At 52.9% G+C, this 22,177-nt stretch overlaps 1 protein-coding gene across 2 annotated transcripts; it reads left to right on the top strand.

Moving 5' to 3' along the window:
• Positions 1 to 5,502: 5,502 nt before the first annotated feature.
• Positions 5,503 to 21,275, top strand: RAB36 (RAB36, member RAS oncogene family). 2 transcript variants are annotated; one of them, XM_047088521.1, is made up of 10 exons: positions 5,503 to 5,580; positions 8,604 to 8,695; positions 10,570 to 10,635; positions 11,065 to 11,166; positions 13,573 to 13,637; positions 15,239 to 15,294; positions 16,345 to 16,422; positions 16,750 to 16,820; positions 18,406 to 18,525; positions 19,028 to 21,275. In XM_047088521.1, the coding sequence occupies exons 1-10, from the start codon at positions 5,512 to 5,514 to the stop codon at positions 19,149 to 19,151; spliced, it is 843 nt and encodes a 280-aa protein (XP_046944477.1). In that variant the 5' UTR covers positions 5,503 to 5,511; the 3' UTR covers positions 19,152 to 21,275. The 2 variants fall into 2 exon arrangements, with proteins under 2 accessions (XP_046944477.1, XP_046944476.1); XM_047088520.1 differs by having other exon boundaries at positions 16,750 to 16,840.
• The last annotated feature ends 902 nt before the right edge of the window (positions 21,276 to 22,177 follow it).

Raw genomic sequence — 22,177 nt, 5'->3', positions numbered from 1 at the left:
CAGCCAGGTGAGAGAACCCTGGGATAAGAGAACATGAGCCCAATGTGAACCTTACTGGATAGGTCTGGGGACCCCCTGTTCCCTTTGGCGGCCGCTGGCTCACCTGCCTCAGCGCGTGGTCCCGGAAGCGCACGCCGTTGCCAGGCGACCAGGTTGCCAAGCTACCCCCGTGGCGTCCTCAGTGCCCAACGCGCAGGCGCGAACGGCCCCGGGCTGGGACAAGCTGTGAAATGGGGATAAAGATACTTTACAGGGTTACTGTGAAGAACAAAGGCAGCTCAGTTTTGTTCGTGGTACAAAAAGGAAGGGAAGGGAAAGGAAGCGATTGTACGCTCTGAATTGAGCATTGCATGCCTTTAATCCTCAGAGCAAACTCCAGTTCACAGACAGAAACTTCGGAGAGGTTCAGTACGTTCCTTCAAACCACACAGGCCCGATCCCGGGACCGTCTAGCCCTGGCCCATGTTCCTTATCTACTTGCCGACCACCTGGTAATGACACAGATAGGCTCCTGAAGTGGATGCAACACATTGCTGGCTGGAGTAATTGTTCTTGAAAGCAAGCCAGACCCAGCCATCACCTGCATAAAACCCTCCTGTGGCTCCCCACTGGTCTCAGGATAGATTCCAAACTCCTAGCCTGCCACTTAAGGCCCGGGGTCATGGGCCTCCTTCAGTCATGCTGGATTCTAATTTCCCAAATGGTCAACTCTTTTCTGCAGCCTGAGCTACTTGTAACACTGACCACCTCTTTGTCCTTCAGGACACAGCTTGGTATACACTTCCTCCATGAAGCCTATCCTCTCCCCAATTCCAAATTAGTAAATGTTCCCACAGCTTAATTATCCCATTGGCAAACTTTCTCCTCTAATTCTCTACTTATTTCTGTTTCCTCCTGCAGACTCCAACTTCCCTGAGGGTGGAGACCATGTCAATCCTGTTTACTTGTCTTTCCAGTGCCAGGAATATACTAGAAGGCTTTCGGTAAATGTAGAATAAATGAATGGTTAATGGGCTTGAATCAAGATTTATAATCTACAAAGCACCTTCACCATCTTTTTTTTTTTTAATTTTTTTTTTCAACGTTTATTTATTTTTGGGACAGAGAGAGACAGAGCATGAACGGGCGAGGGGCAGAGAGAGAGGGAGACACAGAATCGGAAACAGGCTCCAGGCTCTGAGCCATCAGCCCAGAGCCCGACGCGGGGCTCGAACTCACGGACCGCGAGATCGTGACCTGGCTGAAGTCGGACGCTTAACCGACTGCGCCACCCAGGTGCCCCGCACCTTCACCATCTTGTGTGATCCTCACCACAAACCCTTGAAGTAGAGGGTCAGGTCCATTTTATAGCTGGGTAAACTGAGGCATAGGAGGAGGTAGAGCAACTCACATAAGTCCACCCCCTAAGCCTGAGTCTTCAGCACTGAAACTTAACAAAGGCACCAAGCATCAGCCTCCAGCACATTTAGCTTTGAAATGAAGATAACTAACCACGACCTAATCTGTTGTGGCCAAGGATTCCATATGGTGATTTGGAGATCTGCCCCCTACTGCTGTCCTTCCAAGGACCTAATCATAAAAGATCTCTCTAAGGCAGAGCCTCTTAGCTTTTTTAGGAAGGTGGTGTAGAGAGCACTGGGCTAGGAGTTCAGAAAATCTGGGTTCCAATTATAGTTCTAACTCACTAGGCAAATTCTTTTGATTTTTTGAGCCTAAGATTCCTTATCTGTGAAATCAGGAAGCTAAATCAAGTAGATTCTCAAAACTGGGTACCCTAGGCCTCTCAGAATCTGGTTACAGAGTCTTTTTTTTAAAGAGTTTTTTTGCTAATGTTCATTTATTTTTGAGAGAGAGAGAGAGACAGAGTGTGAGCAGGGGAGGGGCAGAGAGAGAGAGAGAGAGAGAGAGACAGAATCTGAAGTAGGTTCCAGGCTCTGAGCTGTCAGCACAGAGCCCCACATGGGGCTCAAACTCACAAACTATGAGATCATGACCTGAGCCCAAGTTGGACACTCAACCGACTGAGCTACCCAGGCGCCCCTGGAGTCTTTTTTGTTTTTTTTTTTTTTAATTATCCTTGTATTTTATTATTTTTCAATCTCTTTTTTGTTATGTTCTTAAAGATACACATAACATTACGCTATATATATGTTAATTTATGAAGCATAAAAATGTAACAACGATCTAGGAATTCACCACCAGACATCAATGCCTGCATCCTCTTTCCCTATCGCATACCCCATCCTCCTCTCCAAAGCTAACTACTCTCTCATTTTGTGATTATACAGTCTTACAAGTGCCTCTGGAGGCCATCTAGCCCACATGCCTCACTCTTCAAACAGAAATTAGCTTACAGGAAGGAGCTCAGTGACTCAGGTCAGCTTATAAACAGCCATTAATTACAGAAATTAATTATAAAATGAGCTCCAGAAGCCAGCCATATGATATTCAGGCATCATTAGATTCAGAACTATGCAGATTAAGGTCAATAAATGGTAGGCCACTGCAGGGGGCTGGACTCCAATTAAATGCCAATGCTACAGCAAGAGTTCTTATGCCCTGATTGCAGAGAGGAGGTGTCTGGGGGAAAGACTTGAAGGAGGGAAGCACACCAAAATAATCAAGGCTGACTTTGCAGGGCCAGAGATGGGAGATCTTATTTATTCTCTGTGTCCCAAATTGTTTATTTTCATTTGAGTTATTTATTGAATAGGCAATATATGCACATAGAGGAAAATCTAGAAAGTATGAAAGTAAAATGTCTCCCTCCTTTCTCAACCCCCAGCCAACTGGTTGTCTTCACTTGTAACAACCACTGGTAGCTTTCCAGAGCTCAGCTAAACTTATACAAGTAAATATGATTCAAACAGTGTTCTCCACCTTCTTTTTTTTTTTTAATTTAATATTCATTTACTCACTTAACACTCACTAAATGTCTGCTCTGTCCAGGCACACTGTTTAGCCAATGCAATACATGGATGAAATAAACAAACACCCCTGCTCTCACTGCTGCCAGTGGAGGGAGATAGGCAATCAACATAAACAATAAATTATATAATATGTTAGAAAATGGTAAGTGCTTGGGGGAAACAGAGCAGAATTAAGGGGTTGGGAGAATGCTGCCATTGTAAATAGGCTGCTTTGGGGAGGGCCTCATCTAGAGGTGTTATCTGAGCAAACTTGAAGAAGCTGAAGAAGGGGAGCAATGTGAATATCTGGGGAAAGAGCATTCCAGACCTAGGGAACAGCCAGTGTGCAAATACCCCAGTGCCTGGTGCACTGCAGGAACAGCAACAAGGCCAGTGGAGCCTGTGTGGGATGGGGGGTTGGGGAGTAAACAGTAGAAGATAAGAGAGGAGGGTCTCCTGGGTGACTCAGTTGGTTGAGCATCTGACTCTTGATTTCAGCCCAGGTCATGATCCCAGGGTCATGGGATCAAGCCTCACATTGGGCTCCGAGTGGCACCTGCTTAAAATTCTCTCTCTCTCTCCCTCTGCCTCTCTCCCCAATGTGCTCTCTCTCTCTAAAATTAAAAAAAAAATTTTAATAAAAAATTATTTTATTAAAAAAATTTTTAATATCTATTCATTTTTGAGAGACAGAGAGAGACAAAGTATGAGCAGGTGAGGGGCATAGAGAGAGGGAGGCACAGAATCCCAAGTAGGCTCCAGGCTCTGAGCTGTCAGCACAGAGCCCCACATGGGGCTCCAACCCATGAACCATGAGATCATCACCTGAACTGAGGTCGGTGGCTTAACTGACTGAGCCACCCAGGTGTGCCTAAAATAAAATAAATTAAAGAAGAAGAAGAAGAAGAAGAAGAAGAAGAAGAAGAAGAAGAAGAAAGAAGAAGAAGAAAAGAGAGGAAATAAGGCCAGAGCAAATTACGTGAAGCCTCTTGGACCATTGTAAAGACTTTATTACTCTGAAGAGATGAGGAGGCATTGGAAGATTGCCATGATCTGATCTGTTTTAACAGGAGGATCCCTGGGGTTGCTGAACTGGGAATAGGTCAGAGGCAAGGGTGAAGGCAAGGCGACCAGCTGCAGGGAGAGAAGATGATGGCTGGGACATGGGCAATACTAGTGGAAGTGGAAGAGAGTAAGAGGATACTGGACAAATTTTCAGGGTAGAACCTACTGGATGTACCGATAAGTCAGATATGGGTTGTGAGAACAAGAAGTCAAGGGATCTTGGAGATCCCTTCATACCAATATATAAAGAAAAACAAAAAATTTAGATAACCATAAAAAATCATATTTAATATTCTGAAAATAAATATTTAAATACTTCACATAATCTCTATCCGTTCCTTTGAGCCACCACCTATCCCACGGAGGCGGGTGCGCGAGCCTCTCCACGCTCAGCCCCACCCCTAGGGCCTCGGCCCCGCCCCTGAACCCGCCCTGCCTCCCTCCCACAGCCTGCCTGCCAGTTCCGGCCCTTGTTACCAAGGTGATCGCGGGCGCCTGTGCGGTGTCCTGGAGGGTTCCGCCGTTCCCCAAGAGGCTGCGGTTGCTACGGTGACCGACTGCGCTATCTGCGTGTGGGACTCTTTCCGCTGTGAGCCCCGCCCAGACCCCGTCCCCGACGCCCTGGATTCGTCAGAAGCCGGCGGGTCTCGGGTGGTGCTCGTTGCCATGGTGATCGCTGCCCGGGGCCCAGCCTGACCAGGTCACCAAGCTTCTGGAGCCTTCGCAACCTCCGTGGGTGAGTCCGCCATACCCTTGCCCCAACCTCGTTCGCCCCCGTATGGGCTTGTCCCGGAGGCCCTATTTGGGAGGGCTCCGCGTCCCCGCCCACCTCTCACCGAGGTAACCTTAAAGCCGAGGCCTGCAGCCCCGGGGCCTCATTCCCTGAGCGCCCACCTCGGGCCAGGCCCGTGTTGGTCCTGAAGGAGAGTCAGATCAGATCCGGGAGGACGATAGGCCTGGTTAAGGCCTCGGCCAAGGCCACCCTCGTGGGGAAAGGGGGAAGACAGAAGATGCAGGACTGTTGAATAGGCCTGAGGGGCCAGGCGCTGGGCATGGTGAGGGGGTACAGGGAAACGCCTGTGGGCTGAAACCTAAGCACCGCCCCCCCCCCCCCGACCCAAACCTTAATCCCTTAGAGACTAGGAGCAAGGGACCACCCCTCCCCACCCCAATTCCACTTCCTCCACCTGGGCTATGATGCACAGCTCAGCGTTTGTGCAATGCCTCACTCGCACCCCAGTGATAAGTTCAGAGAGCAGCCTCTCCTCTCCTGGTTGGATACCTGGCAGAAGGAGACCCAGGTCTTCCTGACTCCCAGGCAGGATTAGGAAAGCCTGGTCCCCTCCACCCCCACCCCAACCATACTGTCTGCAGATGGAAAGAGATGACCTCTGGCCGGTATCCCTGACTGAGAAGGAGGCCAGGATCAATGTTTAAAGCTGCTGAGAAGTTAAACATAAACTTGAGGCTGAGTCCCCAGGGTTTTGCACAGCTCCCTAACTCTCCCCTGGTTGGGTCCACAGGACATTCTGGAAGGATGAGGTCCTCCCTGACGCCTTTGGGGCCACCTGTGAGCCGGGACCGCATCATCACCAGCTTCCCTAAGGTAGAGAGTCATTAGGCCAGCCCTTTATGTGTGTTTCATGTCCAAATCCACACCTGCATTCATCACTGGAAACAAAGCTCAGGAGCCTAGGAGGTCAGTCCCTCACTAACAGACCCTGGGAACTTACCAGAGTTTAGAGAAGCAGGGAGATTTGGTGTTGACTCTCCCAAAGTGGACCAGCAAGTTAAGGGTGACACCAGGAGACAGGGTGGCATGGAGGTTAAAGGCACAGACTTTGCTGTCAGACAGTCCTGGGTGTGAATCCTGACTCTGTCATTTGACTGTGTGACTGTAGGCACGTCACTCAACCTCTCAGCTGCTGATACATAAGGATAACTCCTCTCACACTGGGTGCCTGGCTCTTGGTAAATGGGAGCTCCCTTACCCACGTTGTGGGTATTTCTGCCTTTCTCATTATTACTACTGTTATGAAAATAGTATTCTAGTTTCCTGAAACCAAATCCGGGGGTGTCCCTCTTTACCATTCGGCTTGGTTCCTGCTGAAAACCCACAGCTCTCTGCCATGTGTATTAAAATCCAGTATTAATTGCATCAGGGGATGCAAATCAGTACAACCCCTATAGGGGGCAGTGAGACAGTATTTCCCACCTTTGTGCTGCCCCTGCCTTCTGATCCAGCCATTCAAGGCCAGGCATTGAAGCAATTTGTAAAACAGGTCAGACACAATGTAAATGTCCTCCAGAGTGGGCTGCTTCAACAGCAAAATGCTACTTCCTAACAGACGTGAGGAAGAATGAGGCTTCCTTCCCTTCAGGAGCTGATGTGCAGTAATGGCTAAAGTCAATTAAGTAAAATGCAAGGAAGGGAACAGTGTGTAGTGTACTTCCATAGGTGGAAAAAAGGAGAGGGGAGAAAACAAATGTATGTGTTTGTACATGCCAAAAATACCTCTGGAAGGACACATGAGATGCTGCTGTCTGTCAGTGGTTGCCTCCATGTGACTTGGGACAGGCATGGAGGGAAAAATCCTCCCTGTAGAGTGACCTCTTCTCTTGACTTCTGTGCCCAGACTGGTAAGGAAGAAGGAGATGGCTGTAGGACTTTGGGTAATTTGGGTCTGCAACCATATCTTCTCACCTTTTCTTCCTCTACACACCCACAGAGAAAGCTGTGGTGCCTCAGATCTGTGGACAATTCCCCCAGAATTTTCCATCTCAACAGAAGCCCAGGCAATTGCTTCCCTAGAAAGCTTGACAGTGGTAACCAGGGATGATGGACACAGATGTTTCATGAGGCAAAAGGAAGGGAAGTGTGATGGGCACAAAACAGTTCAGGGACAGAGGACCCCATTTACAGAGAAGACCAACAAGGTTCAGAGAGGTAGGGAGAGCTGCCTGGCATCACACAGCTGGGTGTGGCAGAGCCAGGACTTGATGTGGGTCTGACTCCAGAGCTCCAACCTTCCCCTACCCTGGGGCATCCATCGTGTTTTCACAGAGGATAATATTCTCCCCACTCCCATCTGTGGCATTTCATCTTGTATCCCAGGGCCACACCATTTCACACCTGAGAAATTCATGGTCAGTAACTCCTGTTACTCTGTGCCTCAGTTTCCCTGTATCCAAAATCAGCCCACGCTTCCTGCCCAGTCTTCCTTATTACATTTCTTCAGTGCATCCAAAATGGTGGGATTCCTCTAATGACCACTTTGGCCAGGCTGGCCCCTGTTTTGAAGCCAACATGGAAGTCGACAAGAAAAAGCAGCCAGCTTTCTCCTAAAGTAGCTGACACTGTTCCACATGAATGTGGGCCACGGGGCTAAGCTGTTCACCTGCATTACCCCTTTGATCCTTCAACGACCGTATGAAGAGCTGCTGTTATGAGTATTCCCACTTTACAGATGAGGAAACGGGCCTACTGAGATGTTGTGACTTACCCTTTTGTAAAGCTCCTTCTACTGTCCCTGCTTCCTCTGTCCCACATGGAGCTGTGAGGGCACATGGGCCAGGGAAGAGCCCATCTCAGTGCCTGGGAACGCAGAAGAAATACTAGGGCTAAGGGAGGAGGTGGAACTCTTGCCATAGGGGAGCTGTGGGTCCAAGCAGTGCCCCTCTGAAGGACACAGAGGGCGGCCCAGGGGACTACTGCCATATCATAGCAGAGAACACCAACAGCTTCCAACGATGCCCTTCTCCCCGTGTCCTTACCATGCTCCATCCTTAGCCTCCGCCAATCTGAGAGTAAAACATAACAGTCACCTTCAGCTTGTTTAATATCGTCTTTTCCAATTATAAAACAAAAGTGCACTCGACATGTGTCATGACCTCTTAATAGCTGTGAACATTTGCTGAGCGCTTAATATGTGCCAGGCTGGGTCTGCCCTGATGGCTTTACAACATTATTTCATTCTATGCCTCCAGGCTTCTGAGGTCTTAACAGATGGGGAAATTAAAGTTCAGAGATATTAGACAGCTGTCTGGGATCACACAGCAGCTAAGAGTGGACACAGGTCCTCCTCTTCCTGTTTAAGAGAGATCGTACTCTTAAACCATAGCCCAGTTTTGCCTTCCAAGAAATGTGGAAGATGAAAAGAGCCCTCCAGGACATTTCCCATGTGCACATATGCATATTTTTAAAGAAAAATGGCACCCAAGATCTGTAGAAAGTATGGAAGGACCTTGGAGGCTAAATGGGCCCTCATAGCCCACCCCTCATCTCACGCTGAAGGGCCCCGAGAGGACAAAGATCTGCCAAATGCCCACAGCAAAGGCACAGCTGCCCCAGGCTAGACCCAGCTCTCCAAGTCACCACCCGGGTCCTTTGGTCTGGCCTGGCCTCTGCTGTTGCTCCTCAGGACTCACAAGACCCTGGAGCCTCAGGGCCACTGATGGGATAGAAGACAGATGTGACAGAGGGATCAGAGAAAACTAATGAAGCTGGAGCTTCGAGGCTGGGGCAGGAGAGAATGCTGGGAAACAAGTCACCACCTCGCTGCCCTGCTTGGTGATGGAGCCGTGCCTTCACAGGGTACAGTGCCCACCTGTTTGTCTGTCTTTCTCCAGTGGTACACCCCTGACGCCTGCCTGCAGCTCAAGGAGCACTTTCACGGGCAGGTCAGCAGCACCTGCCAGAGCAGGAACACGGGGACTGTCGGGTGAGTGACCCCACATGCCAGGGTGTGCAGGATGTGTGAGGAGGTGGCAAGAAGGAATGAATGCATGGATAAATGTATGAATGAACAAATGAAACACAGAGATGACACCTGTGCAGCCCAGTACAGGCCTGGAGCTGATGGGGATTTTGATCTGGCTTTGCTTGACCCACCTCTGCCATAGAGAACAGCTTTCCCTTTTCTCAGTAAGTTGCACCATGACTTTTCAGCCTGAGGTCTCTCTCCGTGTATGTCTGCTTGCTCTGTCTGGAATGTCTTTCCTACTCTTTCAGCTCACACTCTAGTGTCAGGGGAGTCCCCCATCACCCCTGCTCCCCAGCCTGGGCTGGGTGGGGTGCCCCGCCTGTGTGCTTCTGGGTCCCAAGGACTTAGCTCACAGAATTCCGAGTTTGTCTATCTGGATTCCTCACGAGACCTAGCCTGTGAGGGCATGGGCCGTGTCTGTCCTGTTCCCTCCTCGGCAGCACCTGGTACCACCTCATTCCTGTAGCGCCTGGCACCGCCTCGTTCCTGCCTTGGCAGCAGCCAGCTCTGCCAGCACAGGGAGTTAGCAGTTACTCTTCTTGACACACAGGGACCAGGGCCTGCTTCTGCCTCTCCTCCTGAGGAGCTCACAGTCTGCTCAGGCAGTCCGCTGAGCTCACAGGTGTCGCACGGTGTAGTGAGGTGGCAGCGGACACCCAGCACTGAGGTTCCCAAGGTGGCACAAGGTGAGGCTTCACTCAGGTCAGAATAGCCAAAGCAGCCATGGTCATGGGCTGAGAGCATTGGCCACCAGTTAGGATGTACTGGTACCTTATAAGGTGCTTCACGCAGATGACCTCTCTGACCCTTAACAACAGCTCTGGGACGTGCAGAAACTGAGGCACGGTGGGTACCCCCACAGTACCTTAGCAGTACCTTTACTCCTTCATCTGGGAAGTGGAGTCAGGGCCGCCCTGCTCCAGAACTAGAAGCCAGCTGGGAGCAGAGAAGACACAGCCGCTGCACTCTCGGACATGACCAGGGGAGCTGCACCGGGTCACCAGGTGACACAAGTGCCTTCTCGCAGTCTGCCGGCAGAGGGAGTGCCTGGTCAGATGTTTGCCCATTGAGCTCCTGTGGCTGGAGCTGCAGAAACTTAAAGTATCACCAGGAGTCCCAGGCATGCTGCCGCAGGGAGTGCAGGACACGCACAGGGTGAGGCTGTGGCTGTTCTCAGTGAGCAGGGTCCCTGGGGAGCCCAAGAACTTCAGAGCCGGTTGGCCTCAAGCCACAGCCTGGTGCCGTGTCCTGGTCTGACTCCTGTCCACTCCTCACCTCTTGGGGCCTGCCTGGACCTTGCAGATACCTCCAAGGCAGTTGGTGGCCATGGTGTCCTGGTCAGGGAGCACCTGCTTGCAAAGAGCAAGAGCCCATGCAGCCCCAGGAGTGGGTATGAGCATGCAGGGGCTCTCTTCCCCCATGCCTTTATTCCCTGCACATGGGTGTTATGTCTGCCTCAGTGGCTCCCGGTTCCTTACTGCACCCCCAGCTTGTAAATCACACCACCTAGGACTCCTCCCTCCACACCGTCAGCCCAAGACTCAGCCTCTCATCATGCCCAATTCTTATCCTCATGACAGAGCCTCGCCCAGTGGCACAAGGGTATGGCCCCAGAAACGGCAGAGTCCCCAGAACAAATGCAGGCCCTCCTGCCCTCCCCTTTGAATACCAGGGATGGGGCTAGACATCCCAGAGTGTCTCAGCAGGTGGCCTGTCCCCTGTCAAGGATTGAGGGGTGGTTCATGAGTGGGGAGCTCAGGGAAGGAAGGGCCCATATGTGTGAAGATGCTCTGTGGCCAAGCTTGAGAGCAACACACCCATATCCCTCACAGGCTCAGACTCTCCAAGGTGGTTGTCGTTGGCGATCTCTACGTGGGCAAGACCAGCCTCATCCACAGGTATGCCTGCCGCCACACCTCCCAGCACCGGTTGTCACACTTTTGCCTGGGAGGCCCATATAACTTTGTCGTAGTCAAAACTGCTTGGCTGATGGGAACCATGTCTCCAGAGGGGGTACAGGGAACCAGGGAGTGGCAGGTCAGGAGGAGGAGGGCGCAGCATCCCAGGAGCCTGGCATTCATGACACCATACCCTGGGACCACGGGCTCATACCTCATTGGCCCTGACCTGCAGTGTTTGCCTTCCAAGCTGCTGCTCCACCCCCACAAAGCTCTTGTTGGCAGCTCCATCCATCTAGGGTCTATCCCTGTGGACCATCATCTCCTTATATTCCCTACAGGGTGAATTTTTCATTGCCTGCAGACTTTGGCTGTCGTGAGCAAAGCTTCCACACACAGCCTCTCTGATGACTCCCTCAACTCCCGCAGGTTTTGCAAGAATGTTTTTGACCGTGACTACAAGGCCACCATCGGGGTAGACTTTGAAATCGAGCGCTTTGAGATTGCTGGGATTCCCTATAGCCTCCAAATGTAAGTCGCCATCATGTCACAGCATTTCCTGTGTGGCTCATGGGTGGGCTTTGCGGAGGAGACCCTTGGGGAAAGCCTTGGTAAGCTCCTTGTTGACTGTGCCCTGTGGTGCCCAGTGAGGACCTGTCTGGACAAACAGGAACAGTTATGTGAAACTGGACTTCTCCAGTTCCCCGAGGCCCTGTATACTCCCTCAGTCCCCATGGGTGTCTCACATTGGTCATCAGACCTGGGAAAGGCCTCACAGACCAATGAGCCTACTCACCCTCATTCTCTCTTAATGCCCACCCCTCAGGTTCTGGCTCCGGGTCCAGGTCTGCCTGGCCCCTGGTGATCCCAGTCACCTCAGGCCTGTGAGCATCTGTTCTCATCTGGAAAATGGAGCCAAAAGGCACCTAGTCCATGTGCCTTCCTCAGGCCTGATGTACCACCCCCACTCCCACCCTCTGCCCTTGCTCTGCTCCATCTCCCTCTGTCTGTCTGCTTCCCTGCCAGACCCCATGTCTCTGCCTCCCAGTGACCCACTGGCTTCAGCCTCTCTCTCCAGCTTCCCTCAGAACAGCCCAGAGTCTTTTCCCCAGCCTCACACTTTCCCACTAGAGCTCTGGACCTTACCTTCCTTCTCCTCTGGCACCTGGAGGATACTGCAGGCCTCTCTGTGTCACCAGCCCTACCCTCTCATGTGTGGCTTCCTCCCCCCTTCCAGGCTGCCCTGCATGGCATATTCTATGCTCTCTGCCCAGCTGCTCCTATACCTCCTCTTGCCTACTGCCTCTGTCCTGGTCCCCTTCTCTTTTCTCTCTCCCTGGGGTTCACCCCTGCTCCTCTGGTTTCATTTCTCCATCCTCTATGTCCTGCTTGGGCTTAGCCGGGGAATCTATGGTCATCAAGATAGAGGTCACCCTCTCATAGACCTCAGCTCCTAACTCTGTCATGATAATGTCTGCTTCCCTGAGGACAGCCCCAGTGCAGTCCTAGTGATACAGGTGGCACTGCTGAATCTTGCACAAGGGAGAGTACAGGGCCAGACCAGAGCAGAAGAGGCTGTGAAAATGCAGGGCTGTGGGATCAAGGGGCTCTGGAGCCAGGAGAGCTGAGGAGCACAGAGCTGATGGGGCAGCCTAGGTGGAGCCGTGCAGAGAATGGCCTGTGCTGGGCTCCCCGTTGTGGCCACTGGCCACATCTAACTAGAACAGATACTGTCCTGGCTTGGCTTCTTATTGTCCTACATTGAAGCCACTGCTAGCTATCCATCTGGCCCCACCTCCAGGCCACCCTCCAGCTTCCCATCCAGAGTCATCTTCAGAAATGAAAGACGATATGAATGAATTAATGAAAGAATAGAGTCAAAATGTTCTGCGTCATGCTGAATCACATGAAAACATTTCAGACTTTTGAGGTCTTATTCATGGCTTGTCTACTTTTCCATTTGCTGAAGAGTTAAATTCTGATCTATTTATTTATTTATTTTTTTAACATTTATTTATTTTTGAGAGACAGAGTGAGACAGAGCATGAGCAGGAGAGGGGCAGACAGGGACACACACACACAGAATCCGAAGCAGGCTTCAGGCTCTGAGCTGTCAGCACAGAGCCTAGTGCAGGGCTTGAACCCATGAACTGTGAGATCATGACCCGAGCCGAAGTTGGATGCTCAACCGACTGAGCCACCCAGGCACCCCAATCTATTATTTTTAAAAGGGAATGGATTTTCAGGTTTAGGCCTGCATATTGATTACCTGCCTGGTTCTAAACCAGAGCAAGTAGATCTCAGCATGGGTGTCCCCCTCTCCTGTAGTGTGCTCATGGCAGACATCATTAATCGATTGTTGCATTCTTTTCCATAAAGTCAGGGCTGTGCCCCTCCAGAGAGCCAGAGCTCAGAGTCACCCAGGAGATGCAAACCATGTCCCTGTTATATACTTCCACCCCCCCAACCCAGAGCATACCCTCTGCTGCAGTACAGAATGTTGAAGCCATGGCCCAGCCACACATGAGCAAGGGCAGATCCATAGCTGGCAGCCTAGCCTGGAGCCCCATTCCCATTCACAGGGCCTCCCCTGCAGGTGGATTTCCACATCTTCAGAGCAAGCATATCAGGGAACATACTCTCTTTTTTAATGGCATTGTCCAAAGGGACTAAGCTACACCTCCACTTATCCAGGCAGTAGAACTACTTGGGCCATGCCCCTCCTCCACTGGCATGGTGAATCCAGCCAGGAAGCTCCCCCATGGGGCACCTTAGGAAGAGATCATGGGGAATTGGTGGGCGGGGACTACTGGCTGGTAGCTGGGACGGGCCCTCAGGCTTGCCCACCCACAGCCCCACTAGCCTGCTGGCTCAGACCACTGCAGTTGCTTAATCTGCCACCTCTCTGTTTCCCTTTCTGTCTCTGCCACCACACAGCTGGGACACAGCAGGGCAGGAGAAGTTCAAGTGCATTGCATCTGCCTACTACCGGGGTGCCCAGGGTGAGCATCTGGGTGATGGCAATGGTGGGGCCCTCAACCACGTACAGCAGGAGGCTCCCACTGGACTTATAACAAGAAGTCCAGGTCCTCCACGCAGACACCAAATCTGTCCTCCGAGAACCACTGAGAAAATTTCCTGGCCAGTCCTCTGGGATGAAGAAACTGCCTTCCAGCCACACCGGCCTGTGGTTGGCCTCCTCAGTCACATCCTTCAGGGACCCTGTGTTGGTGGCTGCTCCCTGTGAGTCTCAGCCAGTTTCAGCTCAGAAGGATGCTCAGAGAGGGAGATGCATGTCTAGAAACCCCCTAAAAAGAAAAGAGCATAGTCGACTCCTAGAGGAGGTGCAGGGAGGCTAGGCTGGAGGGGAGGAGTGGCAGGGCCACAGGAGGACTGCACCTGCGGATGGGGGGCAGTGGGGGTGGCCCGGGCACTGGGCAGGCCTCCCAGGCAGTAGGCAGCAGCATAAGCTCCCCACTCCAACCCCAGCTTCCCAGGAAGAAGGGGTTTCAATGGGAGACATGAGAACCGCTCACAGGCTCCAGAACCAGGCTCAAGTTTTGAGGCACAATTATGTCTACTCAGTACTGGTGTAAAGAAATTACAAGTTTCCATTTGAGATTTGAGAAAAGCAGAAACAGGAAACAAACCATGAGCACTTTGGCTGTGGGTTGGAGTTCCTGCACTGGCACGTCTTCTCAGGGGCATGACACACCCTGAGGATGAGGTGTGAGGCACCGGGACACCCCTGGGAACTGCACCCTGGCCCACCACCATCAAGGTCCTCAGTATCCTCCTTCATTTCCATTCTTTTCTGCCTCAGGCGGCCTCCTACAACCTTCAGCCAAGGTGCAGAGGAAGGTTCTGCCCAGCCCCGCTCACTTCCCCAGGGCCACTCTGGAATGTCCTCCACATGGGGCTTCCCTCAGGACTCCCAACGGGCTCCTGGACACCCTGGACAAAACGGGTCCAGGGCGGAGCCATTGAGGAGAGGCACCTAGGGGGCAGCGGCTGCATCTCCCAATTTTCTGTCTACCTTGCTCCTCAGAAATTGTTTTCCTAAAGCTGGTTGTTGCTAATTATCCTCATAGCCATAGCTGCCATTGGTCAAAATCCCTGCATCAGGCCCTAGATCAAGAGCTTGTAAAATAGCTGTTCTTGTTTAATCCTCACGGCAACCCTGATAGCCTGAGCTATCATTCTCACCACTTCACAGATGGGGAAACTGAGGCTCTCAGCTGTTAAAACCCTCATCTGAGCTCCCTCAGCTGTAAGTGGCAGAAGAGAAGTTTGAACACAGGAGCCCATGAGCTCATCTTGCCTCCCTGGATAACCCCTGGGGCTGGACCTCTGGTTATGGGTTGGAAAGGGTGGTGGGTAGGTAGGTCCCAAGGGGCCGCTAGGGAGTGTCTCTTCCCCAGGCCCCATAGTGGGGACCAGAGCCGACTGCCTGGGGGACCACTCTGGCAGTTGTGTGGGAGCCAGGCTCCTCTCTGGGTTTCTCCTGGGGAGCAGGGAGCTGCATGAGGGGAGCCCTTCCTGGTCACACCATGTTGGCCTCACCTGTTGCTGACCTGCTCTTGGCTTCTCCCTGTGTGTACAGTGATCATCACAGCCTTTGACCTCACTGATGTGCAGACTCTGGAGCACACCAGGCAAGTCTGGGACTCTGTGGCCCCTGTGGTCCTCTTGGGTTTGGGAACACCCACGAGCTGGGCCCCCATTGGTGGGTGCACATGACCAGGCTCACTTGTCAGAACTGACTGCCCACAGGCCACTTACTGTCCAATTTGCCAAATTATCCTTTAAAATTTGCATCCATCTGCTGAAGGCAGGGCCAGTTCAGGATACACGGGCAGCCCAGTCATACTGGGGCCAGCACTCACAAGGTCCTGCCTTTGCTTTTCTTTTTTTTTTTTAATGCTTATTTATTTTGTGTGCATGGAGGAAGGGCAGAGAGAGAGGGAGACAGAGTTTCTGGAGGGGGCTCTGCACTGACAGCAGGGAGTCTGATGTGGGCTCGAACTCACAAACCATGAAAGCATGACCTGAGCTGAAGTCGGACGTTTAATTGACTGAGCCCCACCAGGCGCCCTGAGCCTGCATTTGCTTTAATGCTCTGCTGTCACCATCTTGAAAGCTTTAATAATTGCTGGAGGAGGGGCCTCACATTTTCACTTTGCCCTGGGTCCTACAAATGACGTATATCCAGTCCTGTCTGAAGGGATGGTATTTGCTGTCTTGGGTAGAGATCAGTTAGGAGACCTGGTAACATGACCAATTCTGGGAGGCCATCTGCTTCTGCTGGGAATTGGGAATTGACCAAAGTCCTTTCACCTCACTTGGGCTTGGGGCATTCATATCCAGCTTCTCCCAAACCCCGTGAGGGAGGCTGGGGTGATTGTTTAAGTTGATGAAAGGACAGCACTCACCCAAGCTGACACAGGGTGAGGGCGCTGCCAGGGCAGGGTCTTCACCTCTCCTGACAAGTGCTTTTGCATCCCCACCCACCTTCAGTCCAGCTGGTGGCAGGACCAGCGCCCCACTCAGCCAGCTGGGTCTAGGTGCCCTCCCTGCAACTGGAGGCTCAATGCTCCCAGCTCTGGGGTGGACCCAGGTCTGCACCCTCCATTCCCTGGTCTTCTTCAGACGTCTCTAGGGAGACGGATGCCCTCCTCAGCCTGTCTTCCTTCTGTGCATTCCAGGCAGTGGCTGGAGGATGCGCTAAGGGAGAACGAGCCGGGCTCCTGCTTCGTGTTCCTCGTGGGAACCAAGAAGGACCTTCTGGTGAGCACGCCAGAGCTAGAGGCTTAGGATGGCGCCCGGGAAAATGCATCCACTTTCAGCCTAAGCTTGGAGAATGGAGGGTGGTGCTGACATGCCTAGATGGGGATTTGGAGGCCAGGAACTGAAAGTTAGGGGCACCTGAGTTCCCTGTTCCTGTTTTGTCTTGTCTGAGGGATCACTGGGGTCTCACCCCTGGGAATGTGTACCCCCACCCGTGCACTGAGGCTGCCCATCCCAGGGTGACATGGGGAGGGAGGAGGCCCAGTAGGAAGTGCCTCCCCACAGGGAGGGCCTGGAAAGCTGGGTCAGGAGGGCTGCTTCTCCCAGTCAGGGGCTGCATGTGAGCAGGCAGAAGTGGAGGCTGTGCGCCTGGCCAGCGAGATGCGGGCGGAGTACTGGTCGGTGTCAGCTAAGACAGGTGAGTTGCCACAGTGCGTGCAGAGCTTCCTTCTGTGTCTCTATGGAATGCTTGAGTCACAGCCAGCTGTGCTGGTGACGATGCAGGGCCTTCCATTGCTTGAGAGGAGTCTCCCATCCCTAAAGGCAGACTAGGAGCCCTCCCCCATGGGCAACAGGAATAGCGACACCTGGCCCTATGCTTGTGTTCTGTAATGCAACCCCCTCCCTCCTTGAGTCAGATCCATTTTATCTCTATGGGTCATGTCCAGGGTCATAGGGAGGAAGTAGCAGGGCTGGGATTGGAATATAGCCCTCACCTGTAACCACTGTACCATTCTGCCCACCCCCCACCTGAGGTAGCTGGGTAAGAGGTACCTCCTGGCACATAGAAGGGTCCAGTAACTGGGGGCTCCCACCCCTTCCCCGGGTGTCATTGAGAAAGACACTGCAAAATTGCTCATGGCCCCCTGGCCCTCATCCACATCCCACCCATCTGTCCTCCAGCCACACTGGGCCCCAGCCACAGTGAGCCCTCGGTCCCTGTGCCACCTTCACCCATGAGCCACTGTTTACTTCAGCCCTGGCAAGATGTCTAACATCTCTCAGCCTCAGTGTCCTCATCTGAGAAATGGGTGATGCTTTCTATCTCATCTTGTTTTTACTGTAAAAACATGTTGTCTTAAATTATAAAAGCCATGTGTATTCATGGTGGAAAAGTTAGAAAATGCAGAGAAGCAAAGGACACACTTTAAAAACACAGGTTGTTGCCAGGGATGAAATGAAATAACATGCAGTTATTGCATGGCTCATAGAAGGCCCCAGTGGCTCTGGGGACTCAGGCATTATGCCTTGTAGTCCTTGCCCTGGGTGAGGGGCTGCGGTAAACATCTGGCCAGGGACTTGGTGAGGTAATGGTGCGATAGGCACCACGGGTGGAAGCACAACTTCCAGCCTGACACAGATAAGAGTGTGGCAATGGCCATGCCCAGTTCCCTCTGCCCCTTCCTGACAACATCCACCGTGCCTATGAGAACCCACGCTCTTAGAGTAACAGCACATTCGTTGAGAATTCTCCTTTGGGCCAAGCAGGATTGCCCTGAGCAGTTGTATAGGTTGTTAGCTGCACAAGGGTCATGTGCATGTCAGGAGTTGGAATCTAGCCCTGTGCCCAGGTGGGTGGCCTCCTCCACCTGGAGGAGGATGCACAAAGCCTCCGTGTGGAAGTTGACAGAACATTAATCTTCACAACTGCTCACTGGACAGGTGCTCAAAAGTGACAAGAGAGCAGACACCCTCTGATCTCCACACATCCCAGTGCCTGGCCCACAGGAGATGTTCAGTGGCGAATAATTGGAAGAGTAGATGCTGGGAAACCAAGCCTCAGATTTGAGGGAGCTGCCAGGGCAGGGGGCCCCAGAGCCCCCTGAGGTGGGAGGCCGGGCCAGCCCGCCCCATCCCTTGCACTGTGCCGCCTCAGGAAGCCCCACAGGCGGGCCACCCTGGCTCCCACACCTGTTGGCTCACAAATTCGTCTGTGGGTGAGGGGAGAGGTGACAGGGTCAGGGCTGTCTCTTGGGCCCACAGGGGAGAACGTGAAGGCGTTCTTCAGCCGCGTAGCTGCCCTGGCATTCGAGCAGTCGGTTCTGCAGGACTTGGAGAGGAGGAGCAGTGCCCAGCTCCAGGTCGGCGACGGAGACCTCATCCGTGCGTACAGACAGCAGGGTGGGGACTGGGGAGCAGGCTTGCAGCCTAAAATCTATGTCCACCATCCCCCTGTCCCAAGAGCCCATTCCCTTAACTCGTCCCCCTGTGCTGTCCTCTCTGGGCTATCCTTTTTGCCATTACTCGGACCTCAGGCCCACAGCCTCCCTGATCCTGCCTGCCAGCTCAGACTCCCTCCCTGGCTCTCCTTGCCCTTCTAGCAGCTTCCTCATGAGCCAGGCTGGGCATCCCTGGCTGCATGGATGTGTCCGGGCTTTGGCTCTTCTAGTCTGTGTCTCTGCCCGTGCTGTTCCGCCACCTAGAATACATCCTAGGCCTCTCAGCCTGTGCCAGGTAATCAGGGCCTTGATTGAGAGGCCCAGGAGGTCAAGCTCAGCTGGGACCAGTGGAGTCACCAGAGGGTACCAGTGGCAGGGGAGGGAGGCTGCCCAGTGTCAGCTACAGGTGCTTAGTTGAGGCCATGTGACTTTTTCCAACCTTACAGGAATGGAGGGGAGTCCACCCGAGACCCAGGAGAGCAAGACATCCTCCAGCCTGGGTTGCTGTTAGCTGGGGCCTGCATCCGAAGCCTCTACTCCCTGCACATGCATGGACAGTGCCTTCCATGACCGTGGAGGGGTGATAGGAAGCCATCCGTGTCTGCCCACGCACCATGCTGAGCCCCAGAGCTCAGCCACTTGTCGTTAGCAGGTCAGGAGCCAGGAAAGACCTGCTCTGGCTGCCCAGGAGCCTCTCACTGCCCAGCTGTGGGTATACTGTGGTGATCATCTGGAAGGCCAGTCCCTCCTATAGATTCACCTGGCCTTGAGAGGCCTCAGAACTACAGATATGAGACACTTGTGCCCCACTATCTCTTACCCTCGGCACACATCAGCTGCCCATGTAGGCACTCTCCCAGCTTTCCTGGGTTGGCCTCAGAATCCTTCTCATCTAAGTGGTCCAGGCAAGCAGGACTTGTCAAAGTCAGCATATGAGGGAAAATCCACCTGTCATCCCTGCTTGGGACTTTTCTGTTCTCAACAGGACTTGAAGTTCTGGGCCTCGGAGCCCCAGGCTTCATCGTCCACTGTCCCTCTGCCACAGACTTATGGGATCCCTCAGCAGCCTTGCCCCTCTGGAGGAGGATGGACAAGATGGTCTCTCAGGCCCCTTTTGGCCAAGGGGTCATCTTTGGCTCGCCTTTGATCCCTGGGATCCTGTCCTATTGGTCAGTGGGTGAGAATGTGCAGAATAGGCTATTCGTGCCCCTCTGGCCCACCTGGACAATGAGTTTCCCTAGCTGTGCTATGGGAAGAAGGCTTCCCAGCTGCCCCTGAGGTAAATTCCTACTACATCCAATGTGCATGGCACTGCCCTGCTGTTACCAGCAATGGTCACCCAGACACTGCTGAGCTGGTGTCCACGGTTGCCCTGCCATCCCTCTCTCCCTCCGGCCTATACAGGAAGGGCCTGGAAAACAAGAAAATGCTGGGTGTGTGCCTCTCAGGACCTTTGTGGTGGCATCCACGTATCTTTCGAGGATATCAGAGGCCCTCCAGAGTCTAGCAAGCTCCTCACCTACACCACCCTGTCCTGCACATCCAGAACCAGAAGGAACAACCCAGGCACCCCTTCCCCAGCTCCTTCCCAGAGTGCCCGCTCTCTCTATACCCTCATCTTACTCTTCTGTGGGAGCTATTGACTACCCCCACCCACCCCACACTCCACGGCCCTGGGTGGGTGCCTGCTCATCCCTGCCCACCCCATGCCACAAGCAGGTGGGCACATCTGGGCACTTCCCACCTGCTTCTCAGGTGAGCATTTTGCAAACAGCTGTTCTGGTCAGTGCCCCGAATAGTACCCCATACAGTGCCTGGCACACTGCAAGTGCCCAGTGGCGTTCATCGGCTGATAGCGACTGCCAAATGCTGGTTGGGGAAGAACCTGGCATCTTTGTTCATTCTCCCTTCACATTTTAGCTGTCTTTTTTTTATAGCTATAAAATACTTCTTTATATAAATCACACAAAGGAATTATGTACACACTTGTGATAAGCCAAAACAAGACACTACAAAGCTTTGTATATAGACTGAAAGTCCCCCTCCTGTCCCTGGAAGTAAGCATTGTTAATGGCTGTGGGAATCCTCCCAGACTATTCCTGGGCAGCACAACCATGGTTGTGGGCTTGTTTGTTTAACCAGAATGAGCTTCCACCACACATGCTGCCTGGCAGCCTGCATTCTTGTCAACCTGCAGGAGCCCTCTCCACACACCGAACCTACTTGTTCTTTAGCAGCTGCCGTTTTCCTTCCCGTGATGGACCAGAGTCCCAAGTGCCCTGCCCCCTGAGGGAGACATTTGGTTTGTGTCCATGTTTTAGCTTTTACCGAAGGTGCTTCAGTGACCATCTTATAGATGTAGCTTCGCACACTCAGGATTCCCAAAGAGGACTTGCTGGCCCTTCTGTGGCATGGATCCCCAGCTTGGTCCACTAGACACAATCTTGGGGGGCAGGCAGGTCACATTAGGACCAGGGCTGTGGCACACAACAGAAAGTGTCACGGGACGGAGGAGCCCGGTCACAGTGGGCTGGCGCTCTCCAATGGCTCCCTCCCCTCACCCCTTCAGGCCCCAGGGTTGGGGGGGCGGCGACAATAATGGTGTCCTGTTGCTAGCTCCTGAGCTAGAACCAACCACAGTATGTTGTGTGTGCCCACTCTCTGTAAGTGGCCCTTTATTAAACTTTCCCCGTGCTGTCCACTGTGTGCTCGGTTGTTTCCCACCAGTTGATTCAGAGTCTCCTCTGTCAGAATCACTTGACAAGCTGACAAAGACATTCTCTTCAAACACCTCAAGACTTGGCTGTAATTTCTGGGGCAGAAACAGGACCATACACAAGTGGTTCAGAAATGGCTTGTCCCTCAGCCCCGTTTCCCTGCCAAGCAGCCTCAGCTTTGGGATGCTGTGTACCTTACATGGGTCCCCCAGTCAGGTGGTCCCAGTGCCCTGTTGCCCAGGGTTGTGACCCCTAAAAGGGGTTTATTCGCATGTCCTCAGCTGCACCCAGCCCTCCTCAGGGTCCCCAGCAGAGCCAGGAAATGAGCTAACCAATCCCTTCCTCTGTCACCCCCTGCTCCCTGAGTCTCCACAGTTTGGGTCAGCCTTCCCCCAGCCCTGCAGCCATGTGACGTGACAAAGCCTCCCCAGTGATTCAGAGTGGGGCACTTGCTCCCAACCTCCCTAATCTTGTGTCCTGGGCATCTGCTGGCCTCTTTCTTGCCCTAGCCCTGCTTTGGGCCACTAGAGTGGGTGGGGGGAGACTGAAGATCCATTCAACTCTCACTTCATCTGAGGGGTGAGATGGGAGCCACCCCCAAATGAACCTCACTCTCCAGAGAGACCCAGGGCATCCTAAGCAGGGAAAGCTCAGGTTACCTAAGATCTAGGTAACTGGGACACAGACATGGACAGAGGGTCACTTACGTTCATACATTCGCACGGATGAGAATTAACATACCTGGGAAAGGACCAGGTTCACAAGGAGTTCAGAGCTTGCAGGGGGGACACGGCGACCAAGGAGGCCCAGGGCAGGGACCGAGAGAAGGCATGGGGTGGGGGGAGCTTTCAGAAGAAGCAGCATGCAGCTTAGGGAGGA

This window comes from Lynx rufus, unplaced genomic scaffold (assembly GCF_022079265.1).
Source record: "Lynx rufus isolate CCGP_SWC_20201006 ecotype Redwood Valley unplaced genomic scaffold, mLynRuf1.p SCAF_24, whole genome shotgun sequence".
NCBI classification, from domain to species: domain Eukaryota; kingdom Metazoa; phylum Chordata; class Mammalia; order Carnivora; family Felidae; genus Lynx; species Lynx rufus.
Note: the sequence above shows the minus strand (reverse complement) of the source record. Positions and strands in the feature narration are given on the sequence as shown.

What these genes read in the sequence shown, in the direction of transcription:
- RAB36 (XM_047088521.1), top strand. Translation starts at nt 5,512, where the DNA reads ATGAGGTCCTCCCTGACGCCTTTGGGGCCACCTGTGAGCCGGGACCGC. An exon ending in CTCTGGAGCACACCAGGCAA is followed by an intron (nt 15,295 to 16,344) that starts GTCTGGGACTCT and finishes CATTCCAGGCAG; the next exon opens with TGGCTGGAGGATGCGCTAAG. An exon ending in CGGCGACGGAGACCTCATCC is followed by an intron (nt 18,526 to 19,027) that starts GTGCGTACAGAC and finishes CCAACCTTACAG; the next exon opens with GAATGGAGGGGAGTCCACCC.